Source organism: Corythoichthys intestinalis, chromosome 15 (genome assembly GCF_030265065.1).
Source record: "Corythoichthys intestinalis isolate RoL2023-P3 chromosome 15, ASM3026506v1, whole genome shotgun sequence".
Lineage (NCBI taxonomy): Eukaryota > Metazoa > Chordata > Actinopteri > Syngnathiformes > Syngnathidae > Corythoichthys > Corythoichthys intestinalis.
Genome location: NC_080409.1, coordinates 41,893,053 through 41,913,954, shown reverse-complemented (window position 1 = coordinate 41,913,954; position 20,902 = coordinate 41,893,053). Strand labels below are relative to the sequence as shown.

General features: G+C 40.8%; 1 protein-coding gene across 3 annotated transcripts in view; it reads left to right on the top strand.

Moving 5' to 3' along the window:
- dph6 (diphthamine biosynthesis 6) overlaps window positions 1-20,902 on the top strand; it is a 198,813-nt gene that overhangs the window by 134,186 nt on the left and 43,725 nt on the right. Inside the window, exon 13 of one of the 3 annotated variants that reach the window (XR_009067117.1) lies at window positions 412-543. The exons of 1 other annotated variant lie outside the window; for it this stretch is intronic. Coding sequence is in view for 1 of the 2 variants with exons in the window: in XM_057859086.1 (XP_057715069.1) it covers window positions 412-483 (72 nt within the window). In the remaining variant the exon portion in view is untranslated. Of the gene's footprint in view, window positions 1-411; window positions 994-20,902 lie in introns of those variants that run through there. One more of the 3 variants, XM_057859086.1, reaches the window with a different exon arrangement.

Genomic DNA, 20,902 nt, shown 5'->3' with positions numbered 1-20,902 from the left:
TTTATCTAAAATACTTCTAAATCGGCAAAATCTTGACTTGAATCTATCTTTAAATGATGAAACAGTTTTAAAACTTTCATATGTCGAAAGTAGAGAGAAGGGAACTAATAACTAACTAACAACTAACAACTTTTAACAGTTGATTCAGGGTAAAGGGTAAATTAGGGTAAAGAATTGGGCTCGGGCCAATTGTACCAAAAACCTTTTTTTTTTTTTTTTTTTTTTTTTTTTAATTTCATTTCATTTCAGGCAGTTACGTTCATTTTAAGTTACGTTCCTTCGTGTCAGATGTTCATTAATGAAGACGTCTGTGCCTTTTAGTTTGCGTCCTTGCCTCAACAGTGCCACCTTATTTTTTCGTTTGATGAATCTCATAATGACGGCTGGTGGTCTGTCGTTGTTCCTGGGTAGGGGATGACACGCCTCGATGTGCTCCAGGTCCATTTCTATCCCCTTGGATTGGAGGAAGGATGCCACCTGTAGCTCCACCGAACCCGTCTCCTGGACGCTTGGCTCCCCGATGTCCGCGGTCAACGCACGCGCGTAAGAGCGCGGCTTGATTTTTATGCCAGTGATGACCACATCATTCATTCGGGTGTACTGCTCTAGGTCTTCCACTCTGCGTTCGAGATCCCCAATTCGTTTGTCTTTTTCGGCATTCTGGAGGCGTAGTTGTTTAACTTCCTCCAGAAGCCCCAACAGCTGCTCCTGCTGCGTTCTGACAGCAGTCACTTCTTCGATCAGAGAGTTGAGGGAGGTTTTAATATCGTCGACCTCCTCCGAAGCCGGTGTTGGGCCTCTCTTGGGTGGCATACTGGCGTGTATGTACCCAGAGTCGACAATTCTCCAGCTGCGGCGCAGCCAAGCGTGACCTCGCTAGCAGCTAGCGTCGTGATCGTGGGAACGAACACGAAGCGCGGCGATCGAGTCCTCCAGTTCGCCCTGTCGTCGTTCGTGCCTTTCCTAACTTCGAAAGTGCCTTTCTTAAAGTCGAAACTTTCTCCTTGAAGCCTGATGCAACCTCCTTGTACTATGATTAAGTTTTTGGTTTTTAGTCCTTGTAGTCCGCCCGCGACATGCGACCTGCCGGCTCAACAGGAAGCTTCACATAGTGTGGCCAATGTTTTTTTTTTTTTTTTGAGGGGGGGAATAAAAATTATCACCAATTACTTTGCCAAGTAACTAATTACTCTTACATTCAGGTAATTGAGTTACTAACACAATTACTTTTTGGGAGAAGTAATTTGTAACTATAATTAATTACTTTTTTTCAGTAAGATTAACAACACTGGTAGCAACATGTTACATGTACTCCGTTACATTTACTTGAGTAACTTTTTGAGAAAAATTTACTTCTAAGAGTAGTTTTACTCAGCTATACTTTTTACTTCTATTTGAGTAGATTCGTGAAGAAAAAATGCTATTCTTACTCCGCTACTGTGGGCTACACAAGAGTCGTTACATTTTTGCTCTTTATTCTACATATTATTAGCCGAAGTATTCCCATACCAGCGATTTCGTTGTCTTCAATGGGTGGAAAAGTTCAGGAGTTTCACCTCCTCCAGCCATCGTGTAGCACAGCTGACTCACTGACACTGAGCAACAACCGGTGGGGGAGGGTTGAGCCTTGCAGCTGCGAGCAAGGGATTTCTCCATACATTTTGGGAAAATAAGAAATAGCTAATACCGTAGGGACGGTATGACGGAAAATTTTTACGGTTTTGAAACCCTGACATTTTCATACCACGGTATACCTTGAAACCAGTAATCGGCACATGTCCGGTATAGATATTATGACACTTCATGATAGTTTTTACTTTTCAATTTGTTGTTAAAATTATTGACGTACAGATTGATACCATTTCATGCACAATATTGTCTGTCTCGGAATAAAAGCAGTATGTTGTATTTGTACACAATACAGAGTTCAACATTTGAAAATCCTAGCAGGAAAAAGAAAAACAAGCACACATTTGAGTGATGGCGAGAGGACGTGTTTGTTTATTCATGCCCGTCGGCGTTGGCGATGCGCCTCCCCTGAGCGTCCCGCTGTCAGGCTTCCCCCCACCCCGACCTTGGTTGGAGACTGAGCGGCAGCCCTCTCCGACCAGCATAAAGTTGACCAGAGCTGACATGACAGTGCGTAACTCCTCTCACTCTGTGTGTGTGTGTGTGTGTGTGTGTGTGTGTGTGTGTGTGTGTGTGTGTGTGTGTGTGTGTGTGTGTGTGTGTGTGTGTGTGTGTGTGTGTGTGTGTGTGTGTGTGTGTGTGTGTGTGTGTGTAGTGGGCACGTCAAGGGCAGATGTAAGGGTACATTTGGGGGGGTCGTGTGCAGGAAGACCTTTTGTCCCTGTCTGGTACTACGCATAAAAATCAGTCTCCTATTAGTGAAAATTTAGCATACCTTTTAACACGTTAGACTTTTTTTTTTCTAATAAATGTGCATCTAAAGCTATGCAACTGCTTGAAGAAATATCTTTGGAGCACTTCACAGGGCTATTTATGCATCACTTTAAGTAACGTTGATTTATTGTGACATTTGCGCATATACGGCCAAAGCGCAGACAAGAACACATATGAAAACAATGTAGATACAGTGAACCCCCGCAGATTCGCGGTTTGGCTTTGTGGCATCTTGTTGCTGTTTTTCAAGTTTTTTCATCATTGTATGAGATGTCCTTTTTTGTTTGCACCTTTTATGGAACTAAACAGTCACGATATAATGGATGCCAAAGTTGCAATTTTCAGTAAAAAGCAGTGGATACTCAGCATCAATACAGTAAATACTTTGGGGAGTTTTGTTTCATGTATTATGCATGTTCCGGGTGGGGACACTACCATAAAAAAAAAACAAAAAAACAACTAAATAAGAACATTCAAGATGATACATGCTGCTTGAAAGCAACATCCATGTGTTTGAGTCATACGCCAACATTTTCTCTCTTCTTGCTATAAACTAAATCCCCATTTCCACAAATGACTCTGTGGTAAAAATGACATATCTTCCTTCATGTGGTTGAAAATTCAAACAAAGACACTTCATTTAGATTAAATATAAATGGTTTAAGATGACTTAAACTGCTTTATTGAAGCATCCATTTCTGTACATCTGTTGCGGAAACATGTTTGTATACAATGACAAAAAATCAAGTTGGAGCTGGTATGCTAAATTACAGTTGAGTGAACTTTGACACCACACACTACCCACATTAAAGAGCATACGACAGGAGAAAAAAATGGCATTATTAGGTGAATTAGAATCATATTTTGAGACGATTCGACTATATTCAACAATTTAGCAAAGCGCAGATGACGAGAAATTAGTCTTTTAATCTGCTGGTTAGCCACGCCTACCATTATATGGCTTTAGCGTCCCCAACAGGTGGATGACGTCAGCGGTAGACTGGGCTCATCGGTTTTACTATTCAGCCCATTGAGGGGGAATTATTCAGAACGAGGAAAACGCGACGAAGAGAGCCGCAAAATGTCATTGTTTCAGTCTCTCTACTCCAATATTTTTACAGGATATTCTTTTTATCCAAGTATTTTTCCCCAATAGTTATATAAATGGCTTGAGAAGGACCAGTCAGCCCGTCGAGGGGGAACTATTCACAACAAGGAAAACGCGACGAAGAGAGCTGCAAAATGTCATTGTTTCTGTCTCTTTACTTCAATATTTTTACAGGATATTCTTTTTATCCAAGTATTTTCCCCAATTGCTAAATAAATGGCATGGTCATGACAAATAACAGTCTTGTGCTAAATGGAATATGAAATAAAAATGCATTTATTCAGGATGACATGGCAAAATGGCCATAATGGTCAAAACTGTCGACTTCACCTTTACTGTCGCACCTCCCGAACGATATTTTGTGACACCTAAATCGGACATATGTCATTTCCCTTCCCCGGCTTCGGAGAATGTAAACAAACCAAAAGACGTGACAGCTAGCCGACATGCTAACCCGAACCGAGTGATGTTTCAAAGTCTTCGAAGCGGAAAATCAACACATAACTAGCCTGGATTTATTGACATGACGACTGGGTTGTCGATTGTCTTCGCGGATCGGCAAACCGCCCGGCGGAGAGCAATTTACAGTTCGTTCCCCGGGCAGGGTGGGTGCAGTTTTTGTGCAGCTAACGTGCTGCTAATGAGCATGAGGAGAGCTTTTTACATGCCTATCAATGATCAAACGTAAGTAGTCCTTTATTTAAAGAAAGTTTGTAGTGTTTACTTTGTAATCGCTGAATTAATATTTGACATAATACAAAACAAGATGTTTACTCACTTCCTCGTAAGTCAAATGGTCCCACAGTAAATATCCACGGTGAATGAGAACCTTTTGAAACTCCAAAAAGGCGCATACGCCTCTCCCTCATACAGAATGATTTTTCTGCAGCCGTTTGGCTGGCGTGATGCGAAAAATAAACGTATTAATCCGCAAAATCAGCTGAATCCTTCGTCCTTATACACAACAGTACGCTGTATAGTGAAGAGGACGTCTTCTACCGTACACGTCACAGTGCCCTCCTCCTCAATGCAAGACCGAAGCCGGAAGTCACTCATTTTCATGGCGCGGATTAAAAAAACTAAATAAATATAGCGATCGCTTCCACACACATCCAAGCGGTCCATATCATTCAGGAGCATAAAATACCGCGTGTATTTTGAAATAAACATACTTTTTCGTGTCACATGCACTTTAATAGCGTGTAGTTTTTTTGCATTTGTCCTTGCATTAAGTAATATTACAGAATTAAACCTATGTCATACATTTTGCATGCTCATTTTCCTGATTAAATTATGCATGAGGCCTCCACGGGGACAAACGAAGCCATTAGCATAGCTTAAAGGTGCGTACGAGATCCTTTTTTTCTCGCTTGTCCTTGGAACAAGCCGGAGAGCCTGACTGTTCGTCAATAGCCGGTAATTTTATCCCGGTTCGGCTATCTACCAAGCACTGAGAGATGTTCCTCGGAAAGATGCGGCTTGGCCCCCAGAGGGCTTCCAAGACCAAATATAGTCCAATGCTATCTGGCCATCTGTGGGGGGGGAATAAAATCTAACCCTGCGTTTAGAAACACCTCAGCGTGGAAGAAGACACCAATAATGATCCACAGAGGCTCCCAGGGCGTATTTACATAAAGTTACTGTCCTTAGAGAGTTTCTTTGGTGACCTTGTAACAAGTCAAAGATAAGCAAGGAGGAAAAATAAGGCTTAATTAAGACTACCGTAATTTCCCGAATATAAGGCACCCCAAATTTACAGTAATTTCCCGAATATAATGCGCACTTTTTTTCCCCCAAAATCAACTTGTAAAATCATGGTGCACATTATGAACGGGTACATGGATGGAGACAGATATATATATATGTGTATATATATATATATATATATATGAACCGATTTTTTTTTTAATTGACACGGCCACGTTGTGTTGAAGAAACGTATGCGGCGACCCGTTGCCGACCATTTTGTTTCGGTAATACTTCACTCTTAATCGGCCGAATGATTTCGTCTGTGTTAAATTCTGCTTTTTTCACTCTTCATAAAGCACAGAATTTAGTTTCTTGAACTCATTTGAGTCAACGTTTATTGCAGCTCCGCAACTCGGACCATAACAAACGTAACAACACACTTCCTGTGTGTGTCCGTCAACTATATCTGTCCGTCGGGAAACTCAAACCCAGATAAAAATAGTTCCTATTGTTACTGTCGTGTTGACAGCGATGAGCTCTCACGGATTTCCGACTTAAAACGTTCTCACTTTCATTTTAATATATCAATCCATGGAAGAAACTTTTATTCATCATGATGAAACGAGCAAGTTATACAGCAGCCTTTAAAAGAAAAGTCACATCTGTTTTGTTTTCTCCTAGATTCTGGTAAGTTGGAGAAGTTGTCAAATCATATTTTTACAGTAAATATTGTCAGTTTATGGTAATGTTTTGAACTACCAGTGTGCTATGTTTGTGCTGTGTTTCACCAGTCAGTAAGATGACATTTCTGTATCTGTACACGAGCTCTGTTTTCTTGTAAAAAACACAAAAGAGAATGAAAAAAATATAAATAAATCATTATCATTTTACACAAAACTCCAAAAATGGGACGGAAAAAAGTATTGGCACTCTCATCCTAATACTTGGTAGCACAACCTTCAGACAAAATAACTGCGAACAACCGCTTCCGGTATCCATCAATGAGTTTCTTACAATGCTCTGCTGGAATTTTAGACCATTCTTATTTGGCCAACTGCTCCAGGTCACTGAGATTTGAAAGGTGGCTTCTCCAAACTGTATTTTCAGATCTCTCCACAGGTGTTCTGTGGGATTCAAGTCTGGACTCATTGCTGGCCACTTTTGAAGTCTCCAGTGCTTTCTCTCAAACCATTTTCAAGTGCTTTTTGAAGTGTGTTTTGGGTCATTGTCCTGCTGGAAGACCCATGACCTCTGAGGGAGACCCAGCTTTCTCACACTGGGCCCTACATTATGCTGCAAAATTTGTTGGTAGTCTTCATAATGCCATGCACACGGTCAAGCAGTCCAGTGCCAGAGGTAGCAAAGCAACCCCAAAACACCAGGGAACCCCCGCCATGTTTGACTGTGGGGACAGTGTTCTTTTCTTTGAAGGCCTCTTTTTTTTCCTCTAAACTCTTATGTCGATGCCTTTTCCCAAAAAGCTCTTACATTTGACTCATCTGACCAGAGAAAATTCTTCCAAAACGTTTTTTGGCTTTCTCAGGGTAAGTTTTGGTAAACTCCAGCCTGGCTTTCTTGTGTCTCTGGGTCAGAAGTGGAGTCTTCCTGGGTATCCTACCATAGAGTCCCTTTTCTTTCAGACGCCGATGGATAGTATGGGTCGACACTGTTGTACCATCGGACTGCAGGACAGCTTGAACTTGTTTGGATGTTAGTCGAGGTCTTTTATCCACCATCCGCACAATCTTTAGTTGAAATCTCTCGTCACTTTTTCTTTTCTGTCCACATTTAGGAAGGTTAGCCACAGTGCCATGGGCTTTACGCTCATTGATTTCAATGTACACGGTAGACACAGGAACATTCAGATCTTTGGAGTTGGACTTGTAGCCTTCAGATTGCCCATGCCTACTCACAATTTTGCTTCTCACGTCCTCAGACAGTTTGTTGGTCTTCTTTCTTTTCTCCATGCTCAATGTGGCACACACAAGGACACAGGACAGAAGTTGAGTCAACTTTAATCCATTTTAACTTGCTGCAAGTGTGATTGTTATTGTCACCACCTGTTATCTGCCACAGGTAAGTAACAAGGGGTGTTAATTACACAAATTAAAGAAGCATCACATAATTTTTCAAAGGGTGCCAATACCTTTTTTCGGCCCTTTTTTGGAGTTTAGTGTGAAATGATAATGATTTATTTTTTCCCCATTCTTTTTTGTGTTTTTTTATTGCAAGGAGACGCAAGATATTACTACTAAAGCATTTGTAATTGTAATCATTTTCTGGGAGAAATTGAGCATTTTCTGACAGAATTGAAGGGGTGCCAATACTTTTGGCCAGCCTGTATGTCTGTACATGCACTGACTTCTAGTGGCTAAGATGTGCAGACCAGAATGTGCGGCACAATACTTATTGAATTATCATGATATATAATTGGTCGTTTATTTAAATAACAGTTTTGTAGATAACATTATTTTCTTATCTTCTTAAACAACATTTAACATTTTTAATGACGTTTTTAAGTTTTAGGTTCAGTTATGGGCATGGTTGGACAAGTCACAGCTGTACATGGTTTTAGTACCATATGTCCCATTGAAGAAATGTATTTTAATCCAATTTCACTTTGATTAATCAAGTAGTAATATCATTTTTGTTTATAAATTGCAAATTGTGACACGATTTTCCCGTCAAAATCCCACGAACCGACGTTACCATGAGTCATATTTGTTTAAGGATAAACAACATGGAAATGCGGTAATGATATGCTCTGTTTGAGCAACATATATTTAAGAAGCGACAACATACCCGCAGCAACCAGGCTTTTTTTTTTTTTTTGGGTCCAGTAAGAAGGCTTCATGTCATGGGTAGCACTTTTTCAGCAGTATATCATGGTCAGAACATGTTGGCATTTGGCTAAAAATACAGCAGCAAGGCAATAAAGAACAAGCTGCTGGTGCAATGTGGACACAAGTAACGTCATGGCAGTTTCAGCTCATCATTCATCACTGCTACAGTGGTACCCTTCAAGTTCCTCGCTAGGCATCACTTTAGCCAAGCAAAGAAACTCTGTAAAAGCAGGACGCTGCAGAGAGATGATGAGGAAGTAGTGTTTCATTGTCTCGATAAATTTGTCAGAAAAGAAAAGAAAATGCTAATGGATTTCGTTGACATTCGAAAATTGTTGGTCTTTTGATGGCGGTCTCGAATGCAACATAAAGTTGTTTCCATTTCTCTCGCAATGTAGCAAACAAGACTATTGATGAGGACTCATGATTTTTTTTTTTTTTTAATTATTGTTCCCTATTTGAAGTTAAGCTTAGTGCTGCAACACTTAATCGATTAACTCAAGTAATTCGATTAGAAAAAAGCTTTGTCAAACTCAAATTCACAGTGGGCCAAAATTTTAAACTGAACAAAGCCGCGGGCCAAGGTTGAACAAATGAACCTTTTAATATGGAACCAAACAAGTTTTGATTTAACAGGGTAACACAGTGACAGCTGTAGTTTGAGGTCGCAGTATGGTCCGGGGAAGAGGAACGGGGATACAGAGTCCACCGGGGGTTTTAGCCGAAGGAGTGTGCACCAAGACAGATCACTACCTTCTTAATACATCCATGACTGCTACCATAGACCAGTGGTTCTTAACCTTGCTAAATATACCGAACCCCACAAGTTTCGCATGTGGAGTCACCGATCTTTTTCAAATTCAAAACTAATATATATAAGCTCGCTAGATAATAATTCAGCAGATTCACAGTCATAATTCTTCTCATTTTGTCAGCATGTTTTATATACAGGTCAAAATTTGAGACTATGCTGCTCATTGGTCTATTGTATTCCCGCATACCAAGTGCGAGTCAACCTTCCACTGAGCTAACCAGTTCCTCCTCCCATCAGCTGAGGACTAGCAGTTAAAAGAATGGATTAAGCCTGTAAATTGGGAGCGAACCAGTCCAAAACCTGGTCTAAAAAGCCACTTTGTCTAGATTTATTCAGCGTACGAAAATAGGGCTCTGCGTTTCTTTACCTTCACCCTTAGACTTACTCACGGAACCCCTGGGGTTCGATCGAACCCAGGTTAAGAACCACTGCCATATACGCTACTGACCCAGATGAGGGGGCGTGTCTGCCTCTGTCGCGTTATTTTGACGCGCCAAATCAACAGCAGAGCATCATGTGATTTGTAGTGTAGTATAAGCGGTGAATGTGGCATTACAGCGCTGCCGCCGAGTAATACCGGCGGGCCACCTCTAATATTAATTTGAAATTGCCTCGGGGGCCAAATATAATTACACTGCGGCCCGCGGGAGAGTTTGACACCTATGAATTAGAGTGTTGCATTTAGTTTTATAGATTTGGGTGGATACACTGCCCTCTAATGGCAACAGTGAATATGCCATAACTCTTCGAACATGGCTGAATCCAGTTGCTCCCTGTTTAGACCAACATAAGGTATGTTTTTGTTTCAGCTGATGTTTGTTAATGCATTCATTATTAATTTTTAATTGTATGTGTTTTTTGGGGGGGAATACGTGTTTGAATTATTTAAGAGCTTTTTTTAAAAAAATTTTTTTTTAAGTAGCATTTTTTAGCATTTAAGCAAATTTTTTTGTTTTGTTTGTTTTTTGGGGTCTATATTCTGCTTGTTTTCCTAAACTATGGTGTAAATGCTATTCATTTTATATTGGGTGTATTTCAAACAGTAATACATACAGTCAAACAGTAAATACGAGAAACGATACTATTCCCTAATTGATTATATATTTATTATTTATTGTGTATATATATATATATATATATATATATATAGACCCCAACTCATTGGATGAGTTGCATAAAAGCCATTATTTGGAAACGCTTCGGTCCATCCAGTCGCCAGATCCATATTTGATGCCCAAACCGATGTTTCCTCCCGTCCGGTCCCGTCCCGTGCGTCAGAGCTCATCCTGAGACCACAAAATTTCCAATCATACACCAGTTTATGTCACGATGAGGAGTCGGGTACCCAAAATCGGCACCGGCCCGAATATAAACCGAGATTTGGTCAGCTGAGCGTCACCGTTGTCACGATTGTAAAATGAAACTTGATCGACAACGGGCCGGTGTGTGCCGAAAAATAGCTGCCCCGCGTGAAATGTTCCCCTTGCCGGGAGCACTTATGTATAACGCTTTATTGACTTGAAAACATCAAATGTTTTAATGGACGCATTACAGTAATGGATTTACGACTGTAAGATCAGTTTTAAATTATTCAATTACACAAAATATTAGTAATGTATTTTAGTAACAAATCGTGGACTGGGCCACATAACCATCTTTGAACAGAAATGTATTAGTCTACAGGTTTCTACGACCATATCCCAATAACAATCACACCGGTATGACATTTATTAGTTCAAGCAGAGTAAAATAATACATTTTCACGGTACAAGAAAGTCGTTTCCGTGTGGGCGCGACATTTCACGCAGGGCGGCTATTTTTCGGCACAACACCGGTTGTTGCGCTCACCTTCTTGCTGCGCGACCGTGGCGACGAGCTTCGTAGTCTCCGTCTGATGATGTCTGCGATCGTATTGGCATCATATTGGTGTTTTTGCCGCTGTCTAACGGCTGTCGACACAAACGCATCATGGACCGAGACAAACAAACCGTGCTGCTGTGGAGATTTGCCCTTTTAACAATGGGCACACAGCAACTACTAAAATTACTGTTTATCTTCTCTGTTACTGCAACCAACCGCCACACATCCCTTCACCATTTTGATTCATCTATGTTAACGGTTGTCAGGAAGGTTTTTTGGTTCGTATACTAGGCGGTGATTCCTTAAACAAGCAGAAAAACACGCAGTAATAGGAGGAATGTACGTAGCGGTAATATGTAAACACGATGAGCTGATGGACAATATGGCGGCACCAGTCAGGGGGGCGGAGTTGTGACGTCACGTGATTGGGGTATATATATATATATATATATTGTGGAACTCTCTGTTTGTCAGAAAGTCTTTCTATTGGCCCCCGGAGGCCCGAGACACACACCAGAAGGAGCATAATGTGGAAATGAGGCCAATAAATGGCATTTCTATTACTCACACGGATCATAATCAGAGAAATTACAATTTAGAGAATGATGATTCATAACTATATCTTGCAAGACTTTAGGTCAGTGAGCGCCGTTATCGATTAACTCTCCAGAAAAAAAAAGTGAAAGATAGTCCCAATGGTGCACCGCATCCTTCCTTGTCTCTGCGGGCCATTTAGATGGATAAGATGAGCGTTTGAAAACTACTTACCTTGTTATAGAAAGTTTAATGTCATGTGCGATTGTTTGCCCCCTCATGAATATTAAGAAGAGGCTCATATTAAAAATGCATGCGGCGTCAGGGGTTGTTGATCACATCGGGAACGCCCATGCAAATTGGACTGTCTTCCCTGTCAGGGCGCTGGATGAATTATGTAGTTGTGTGCGTGTGTTTTTTTGTGTATGCGGCGGCACACAGCATTGACAGTCAATTAACAAGTTTGATCAATGTGTGTGAAGTGATTCTTTTGAACTGTTAATTTTATGTAAATAGTATTCGCCTACGTCGCCTCCCCTCCTCAAATCCCCCCAATTTCACCTCCCACAAAGAGTAACCAGAGCAACGTTGTCAATAATTGATCATCACACACCTGCTTAGTAGCAGCGAGGGGAGTCTGCCTTTAACAGTCGAGGGAGCCCTCTGTTAGCACCTTTTGATATTCAAATTGACTAAATGGTCGCCGAGCTTTTGTGAATTCCAAATGGAGTGAACTCATATTGGCTAGATGATAGATGCCGACCAGTCGTCCCAATCTGAAGAGGGTTGTCGGCCGGGCTGGGTGCGATTCTTCTTTTTGCTGATTACCTTTGATGGCTTCTAAATGGAATGCCAATGACAATGTGTCAAAATCCCTTCTTGTGTCCTCTTGTTTAGGTCTATGGAGGCTTCATCCACAACCACTTTGTGCAGCAACAGGGCATTCTTGGTTAACATTAAATCCAGATTCCATTGCGCTTGTCTTCATTTGTGTTAAGGCGTTGGCTTGAGTGAGACTGCACCCTAGACCTGATGCCAGATAATCGCATGGCATGTCAACAATCATTCACACTCTTTTTTTAATGCTATATACAGTGGGGAGAACAAGTATTTGATACACTGCCGATTTTGCTGGTTTTCCCACTTGCAAAGCATGTAGAGGTCTGTAATTTGTATCATAAGTTCTCTTCAACCGTGAGGGACGGAATCTAATACAAAAAAACAGAAAATCACGTTGTATGATTTTTAAATAATAAATTTGCATTTAATTGCATGAAATAAGTATTTGATACATCACAAAAATCCAATCCCAACCTTGTGCAGGTCTATTATTTTATCCCTGATGTCCTTACACAGCTGTTTGGTCTTGGCCATTGTGGAGAGGTTGGAGTTTGTTTGTGTCTTTTATACGGTAACAAGTTCAAACAGGTGCAGTTACTTCCGGTAATGAGTGGAGAAGAGGAGGGGTTCTTAAAAAAGAACCAAGAGCCAAAATATTTACTAGTTGGTAAGGCAAGGCAAGGCAAGGCAAATTTATTTATATAGCACAATTCAACACAAGGCAATTCAAAGTGCTTTACATCACATGAAAACCATAAAAATCACATTTATATCAACACAACGTAAAAACCAAGACAAAAGATCGCATTTAATCACAGAATAAAAATAAATAAATGAAAATAAAACAAAAATAGAAATAAAGCCAAAACTACTACTAATAATAATCATTGAAATCAGCAATGGAGATATGCACAAGAGGAATAGAAGGCAGGTAGATTGAAATATATAGACAGTTATGGATATGCAGTGCTAAACAAAAGCGTTTTTAGCCCTGATTTAAAGGAGCTAACGGTTTGAGCATACTTCAGACGTTCGGGTAACTTGTTCCAGAGGTGAGGAGCATAATAACTAAATGCTGCCTCACCCTGCTTGGTTCTGGTTCTTGGAACATGCAGAAGACCCGTTCCAGACGACCTTAGGGGTCTAGATGTCTCATAGGAATCTAACAAGTCAAGCATGTATTTTGGTCCAAGGCCATTAAGTGTTTTGTAGACGAGCAGTAGTATTTTATAGTCTATCCTTTGACTCACTGGAAGCCAGTGTAGCGATTTCAAAACCGGTGTAATGTGGTCCAGCTTCCTTGTATTTGTGAGGACTCTGGCTGCAGCATTCTGTACTAGCTGCAGCTTCCTGACTGATTTTTTATCAAGACCTGTAAATATACCGTTGCAGTAGTCCAATCTGCTGAAAACGAATGCATGCATAAGTTTTTCCATGTCTTGTTGAGTCAGAAGCCCCTTAATTCTGGTTATATTTTTTAGGTGGTAATAAGCGGATTTAGTGACGGACTTTAGATGGCTATCAAATTTTAGGTCTGAGTCAATAATTACGCCAAGGTTTCTGACTTGATTTGTAGCTGTAAGTGACATTGTGCTAAGTTGGCTGCTTATCTTTGACCTTTCCTTTTTTGGCCCAAAAATGATCACCTCTGTTTTCTCCACATTTAACTGGAGAAAATTCTGGCACATCCATTCATTGATTTGATGAATGCATTTACTCAGGGAGACTAAGGGACTATAATCATGTGGGGACACAGAAATGTACAGTTGTGTGTCATCTGCATAGGCGTGATAGGAGATGTCATACTGTTCCATTATCTGAGCTAACGGAAGCATATAGATGTTAAATAAGAGTGGTCCAAGAATTGACCCTTGAGGGACTCCACACGTGAATTTGGTTCGTTCTGACTGATAATTTCCGATTGACACAAAGAAATCCCTATCATGTAAATAGGATGTGAACCACTGAAGAATAGTGTCAGTAAGCCCTACCCACTGTTCCAATCTGCTGAGTAGTATGTTGTGATCAACCGTGTCAAATGCGGCGCTGAGATCCAATAGTAGCAGAACAGATGATTTGCCTGCATCGGTATTCTGACGAATATCATTTAGGACTTTGATAAGCACGGTCTCGGTGCTGTGTTGTGGCCGAAATCCAGACTGAAATGAGTCAAAAAGATTGTTTTGGATCATAAAAGTCTGGATCTGTTCAAACACAACCCTTTCGATAATTTTCCCCAGGAATGTCAGATTTGATATTGGCCTGTAATTACTAATGGTTGAGGCATCCAGATTAGGTTTTTTTAGGAGAGGTTTTATTACTGAAGTTTTTAAAGTCTGAGGAAACTCTCCTGTTTGGAGGGAAGTATTTATAATCTGAAGTATGTCTGGGGCTATGCAATGAAAAACAGTTTTGAAAAAGTTTGAAGGAAGGATGTCAAGGCAGCATGTTGTGGGCTTTAGTTTCGACACAATTTCTGTTAAAGTGGCATAGTCCAAGAGGCTAAACTGTCTAAGATTGACGTGGGGGACATGTTGGGAGGCATTTAGTGTAACATTTGTTAATCCGGAGTTGCACACAGTCTCTCTAATCATTAGTACTTTGTGTGTAAAAAATGCTGCGAAATTATTACAGGACACCTCAGATGCCAATTCCTGAGGTATTGATGCTTGTGGGTTTGTCAGTTTGTCAACAACAGAAAATAGTGTGCGAGTATTGTTGGTGTTTCTACTAATGATCTCTGAAAAATATGATTGTCTAGCATTTTTCAGTTCCTGGTTGTATTTGCGAAGACTCTCTTTGTAGATATCATAAAAAACTAGGAGTTTGTTTTTTCGCCATCTGCGTTCTGCTCGTCTACAAACTTGCTTTTGTTTTATAGCTAGTATGGCATTTCTCCAGGGTGACCTCTTCTTTCTTGACAAAGTTTTTGTCTTAATCGGGGCAATAGTGTCCATTACAGTCATCACACTGGAACTGAAACTATTTACAAGTTCTTCCACTGGAGCTATTGTAGGGGTTAATAATGAGGCATAGGCCTGTGTGAATAACGCACATGTGTTATCACTTAAGTAACGCTTCCTAATAAACTCTGTTTCCCTTTTCAGAGGATGGACAGGGGTGGTCATTTTAAACATAATGCTGTAGTGATCAGACAGAGCAACATCATTCACTGTGACCTCAGAGATGTTAAGACCTTTGGATATTATTAAGTCCAGTATGTGCCCTCTGTTATGTGTTGGAACTGTGACATGCTGAGATAAACCAAATGTATCCAAAATATTTAAAAGCTCTCTAGCACATCTTTCTTCAGGATTATCAACATGAATGTTAAAGTCACCCACTAAAACAACACAATCAAAGTCCATGCACACAGAAGACAGTATTTTGGTAAACTCATCAAAAAACATTGTGTTATACTTCGGTGGTCTGTAAATTGTTACCAAGGCAGCTCTGCAAGGGCTTTTTAGCTGAATGACAATATACTCAAAGGAATCAAACTGACCACATGAAATATTCGTGCATTGAAAACTGTCCCTGATCAGACTGGCAACCCCACCTCCTTTCTTATGGGTTCTTGGCGCACTAAAGAAATTGAAGTTTGCGGGGGTTGCCTCGATCAGAACTGTCGAACTCTTATCTTGATCTAACCAAGTTTCTGTTAGGAACAACATGTCAAGGTTATGTTTGCAGATAAAATCATTAATTAAGAAAGATTTGCCAGCTAAAGATCTAATATTTAGCAGAGCCAATTGGAGATGCCAGACTGGATTCACTGGTGAGCTTTGGGAATGACATACTATGGTTAACAGGTTGGCAGAATTTATTGAACGTTTTTTATTTCTCACCAGTCTAGCCCTTTTTTTGTTGTTTATCACCACTGGGATTGTTGAGCATACATACTGTACTCCATAAGGCCCCGGCTTTTGCTGGGACAGAAAAGTCTTTGTAATGTTGTCACAGCCTGGACCCGGTGCACATCATATTGGTGTCGCAAACATGGCTTCCTCCATAGAAGGATAATACCGTGTAGTTCCAGAGTTGTAGTGCTTTGGCTTTGCCCCGAGAGAATTCCAGTGGAGGCTGGTTGGTTTGTTGCCATCTTCCCCTGGCACCTGTCGGGTGTGGCAGGTACAGGGTGGAAGCGAAGACATGAACTTGAGGAGATCAAGAGACTGGTTAACCTTGCTATCTAGACCCATGGAGTCCCAATCAGGTTGACTCATTATTCCATCCAAACTAAGTCGTCGGCGGGGTGGCTTCCGGGACTGTGGGGATTTAGGCCTTGATGAGGCCTTAGCCTGACTGAGTCGGCGGAGTGGTGGCGTCTTGGAGTGTGAGGATTTGGTGCTGGATGGGGCCTTATCCTGGAGTCGGCGGCGTGGTGGCGTCTTGGAGTGTGAGGATTTGGGGCTGGATGGGGCCTTAGCCTGGAGTCGGCGGCATGGTGGCGTCTTGGAGTGCGAGGATTTGGTGCTGGATGGGGCCTCGACAGCAGAGGATTGCACGGTCGGGTCGTTCTCCTCCTGTTGAGCTGATGGAGCCACTTCTTGAGTCTCGTCTGAAGGGGGTCGATCACCTGCTACCAGGGTCTCCTTCCGTTGAAGCAGTGGAGCCTCAGCAGATGAGGGTTGGTCACAGCCTGGCGGGGCTAGCTTAGTCACTTCCCCTTCAGCGACTATCGGCTCCATTTTTGGAGGAGAGATTGATCCTGCGTGCACACTGTCTGATTCAGCACTCATCCCAACCCAGTAATGTATCAAATACTTATTTCATGCAGTTAAATACAAATTTATTATTAAAAAATTATACAATGTGATTTTCTGGATTTTTGTATTAGATTCCATCCCTCACAGTTGAAGAGAACTTATGATACAAATTACAGACCTCTACATGGCTGGCAAGTGGGAAAACCAGCCAAATCGGCAGTGTATCAAATACTTGTTCTCCCCACTGTATGTATATATATATTTTACAATGTTCTTAACTCATTCACTCCCAGCCATTTTCCCCAGAGCAATCCCCTTCCGTTTTACTGGATTTTGACTGATTTTGCTAGGCCCGCTGAAAATTCTGTTCTATTGCTATGTAAACATGGAACCCACCAAAAGATTAGACTCTCTTCTTTCAGCAGGAAAAAAAAATGGTTCATATCTTTTTCCATTCTTTAGAAATCAGCATTAGAAAATAGCTTAGTTTGAGGAATTTTCCCATTTCTGATTAAAAAAAAAAAAGAGAGAGAGAAATTGAGCTTTTTGTAAAAGCATACATTTCAAATAGGGTTGTTCCGATCATGTTTTTTTGCTCCCAATCCGATCCTGATCATTTTTGTTTGAGTATCTGCCGATCCCGATACTTCCCAATCCGATTGCTTTTTTTTTTGCTCCCGATTCAATTCCACTCATTCCCGATAATTTTTCCCGATCATATACATTTTGCCAATGCATTACGAAAAAAATTAATAAAACTCGGAAGAATATATACATTCAACATACAGTACATAAGTACTGTATTTGTTTATTATGACAATAAATCCTCAAGATGGCATTTACATTATTAACATTCTTTCTGTGAGAGGGATCCACGGATAGAAAGACTTGTAATTCTTAAAGGATAAATGTGACTTTGTATATTGTGACTAAATATTGCCATCTAGTGTATTTGTTGAGCTTTCAGTAAATGATACTGTAGCCATTTAACTGTTCTGCCCAAATGCATGATGGGAAGTGCAACCATGACTGTGTGTGGTGATACCAATTGATATATCTTCTCTGCGTTGGGAAATAACATAGGGTGTTAAGAAAAAAGATCAATTACTACCTTTCTTCCCCACATTGCTTCCCACGATATTTCTAATCGTAGGTAGAGGGATTGTAAGGCTCTAACCAATTAAAAAAAGGCTCCAAAGGCTGCCATAATTCACTCTACTCATTTTACGCTGCCTTTTAGCTCTATATGTAGGTAAAACGGCGCCATTACAGATTGAATGTGACAATGCGTGAGTGGGTCGCACAGCGCATCCGTTAATTGCGTTAAATATTTTAGCGTGATAATTTTTTTTTTTAATTAATTACCGCCGTTAACGGGATAAATTTGATAACCCTAACTTAAGCCTAAACTAAAGACTCTGGATAAGTGTAACGTATTATGTCTGTAACGTTAAATACAATTAAAAATTATTTAATTAAAATATATATATATATTTAAAAAAGGCATGTCTGATTTTTTTTAGCCGATTCTGATACTTTCAAAATGACGTGATCGGACCCGATCGATCAGCACATCTCTAATTTCAAACGTAGCTTTGACTTTCTAACACAGCTATTTTTTGCTTTTGAGACATCCCAAACATCTGAATAATGTTTTCCTTCTACAAAATAACATAAACAACAAGACAAATAGAGCTTTTCGTAGCAAAGTAACAATTTATTGACACATAACTAAACTATTGAACTGAGAGATGACGCTGTTGTGGCCGCGACAGCCGGGTAAACTATTCCCTCATCGCCACCTGACTCATCAAGATGGATTTTTTGAGTCTTTCTTTTGTGGTGACCACTGCCTCGTGGCGGAATTCACCTGCGGAACTTGTGTGGGGCATATTATGTTCCGGGGGGGAAGTGGTTTGGCCGTGTGCGTTTCCGGCAGTGTAGCGGGGGATGCGAGCGGCTGAGCACGGCGGCGCGGGCTCTGCTCGGCAAGCAACACGGACTAAACGGCATCGTCCACTGCACTGGTGGTCCCGGTTGTTCTGCTTCGTCGTCCGCCGCCTGGCATCCTGGACGTGCCCTGGGCGTTGCACTTGGTCGTCTTCCGCCGGCGCCCCGGCCTTGCTGCCCATTGACTCGAGTTGCGGGTCTTACCAAATGCGCTACTGCCCTCCAGTGGCCAGTTTTATTGCTTTAAAATGGATTTTCAGCATTGTGCTTTGGAGTTAACCCTTTAACACCTAAGCCTATTTTGGCCGAATTTGCATGCATTTGATGTTGCCTTTATATTTCAAAGAAAAAAATGTTCACAGTGGCCAAGTTGGGTCCCTTTTTTCAGGACACCTTGAACTTCATGTCCAAACTGTTGTTTTCTTCACTGACCAATTATAATCCACATTTTGGACCCAAAAAGACAAAAAAAATCCCAAAATATTTTTTCAAAATTTGTAATGTTGGTGTCCCATTGGCAACCAAACATGCTCGACCAACCGTTTTGAAGCTTGATAATATTTATTCAACTTGTTAGGATAAACATTCAATAGAAAAAAATAAGATTGAATAGTTTTATGTTTGACTATTCAACACAAACAGCGGGTATGGTCATAGGCGTTTTTGGCCTTTACACATACTATGGTCAAAACGGGTTATATACAGTGCAAAATAGTGAGAAAAAAATTATATATATATCATCTAAGACAAAAACGGTTTGGAGGATATCTCTTTGTGAAGTTAGGTATTATACCCATCACCTTATCCAAAGTATACGTACATGCAATCAAGCTTCTCGAACACACATCTATAGAAAAATTGAAAAGATTCATAGTGAAGAAAAAAAAATATATGTATATATATATATAACATTGGAAAAAAGTATTTTCAAAAATATTGACAAGTAGTTCAGTTCAATTTTTTCAGGCATGCGACCCGATAGTTTTTTTTTTTTTTTGCGCACTCAATAAAGTTTGTTTTTGAACAGGTCACTGAGCAACGTCACACAGCCTACTCTTCTGCCGTTTGAGCGCTGCTGTCACTTCTACTCGCCGAGACGCCGACTAATCCGAGGAAAACGACAAATGCTATTCCTTGAGTTGATGAAAAAATGCATTAGCTTGCGCTAAATTTAGTTTTCGATTCATTCTGCACGTTTCAAAGTCGCTTGCGCAATCCAACCGGTGTTCATGCCTCCTTTTCCTTAGTTGGCGCCTAGCTCGGCAATTTATTAAAAATGTTCACATTCGGTTCGTCCTTCTTGACATCACAACGGATCTTGGGATATGTAGTCTTTTGTGCTGCGTTCGGTTTTGAAAAAGGACAAGAAATGATGGAAATATGGAGATAGATACATGGTACATGCAGCGTTTTAATGCATATTTATGAGTGCAATAAAACTATAAAACTCAAATGACATTATCTCCCGTTTTTCATGGTCGATTGACTTCAGATAAAAAACTGGCGTGGACATCAACTTCCGCACTTTCAAATGAGACCAACCAGCGGCACGTGGGTGACGTAATTACAGCGTGACGAAGCTTCAAAGACAACATGCATAAACGCGTCGCTGCCGACACGTTCGGTGTTAAAGGGTTAAGGAGGCACTTTTTACTCAACCCTGTGCCAGATGTAGCATAGCACCCTCAGAATTTAACACCGCCTCCTTTACGTTTTACTGCAGGGAAAGTACTTTTTCCATGACCACTGTGGCATTAACTAAGGGGTGCAAACACGTTTGAACACATCTATGAATCCTGAAAATTTAAGTCATGAATTTGCAAAATTGCATGTTGACAAGGCAAATAGCAGTTTTTTGGGACAATGTCCTATTTCGGTTGTCAGTTTAACCAGATCTCGATTCTCCTCAGTGGGCTTCGCTTATGCACATTGGCGCCCTGCATAGCTGGGCAATTATCACCAGCAGATATTTGCATTGACCACACGCTAGTGTCCAAAAGCCTCACTGCTGACCTCCCACACGGGGTCTCTAAATACCTGACCTCAGTAATACCACCCCTCATCTTCGGTCGTCTCTACGCATTAAACAGATAGATCCAAGCCCGACTTTAGTTATGCAAGACCCCGTCAGAGGTATTTAACAGAGATTTAG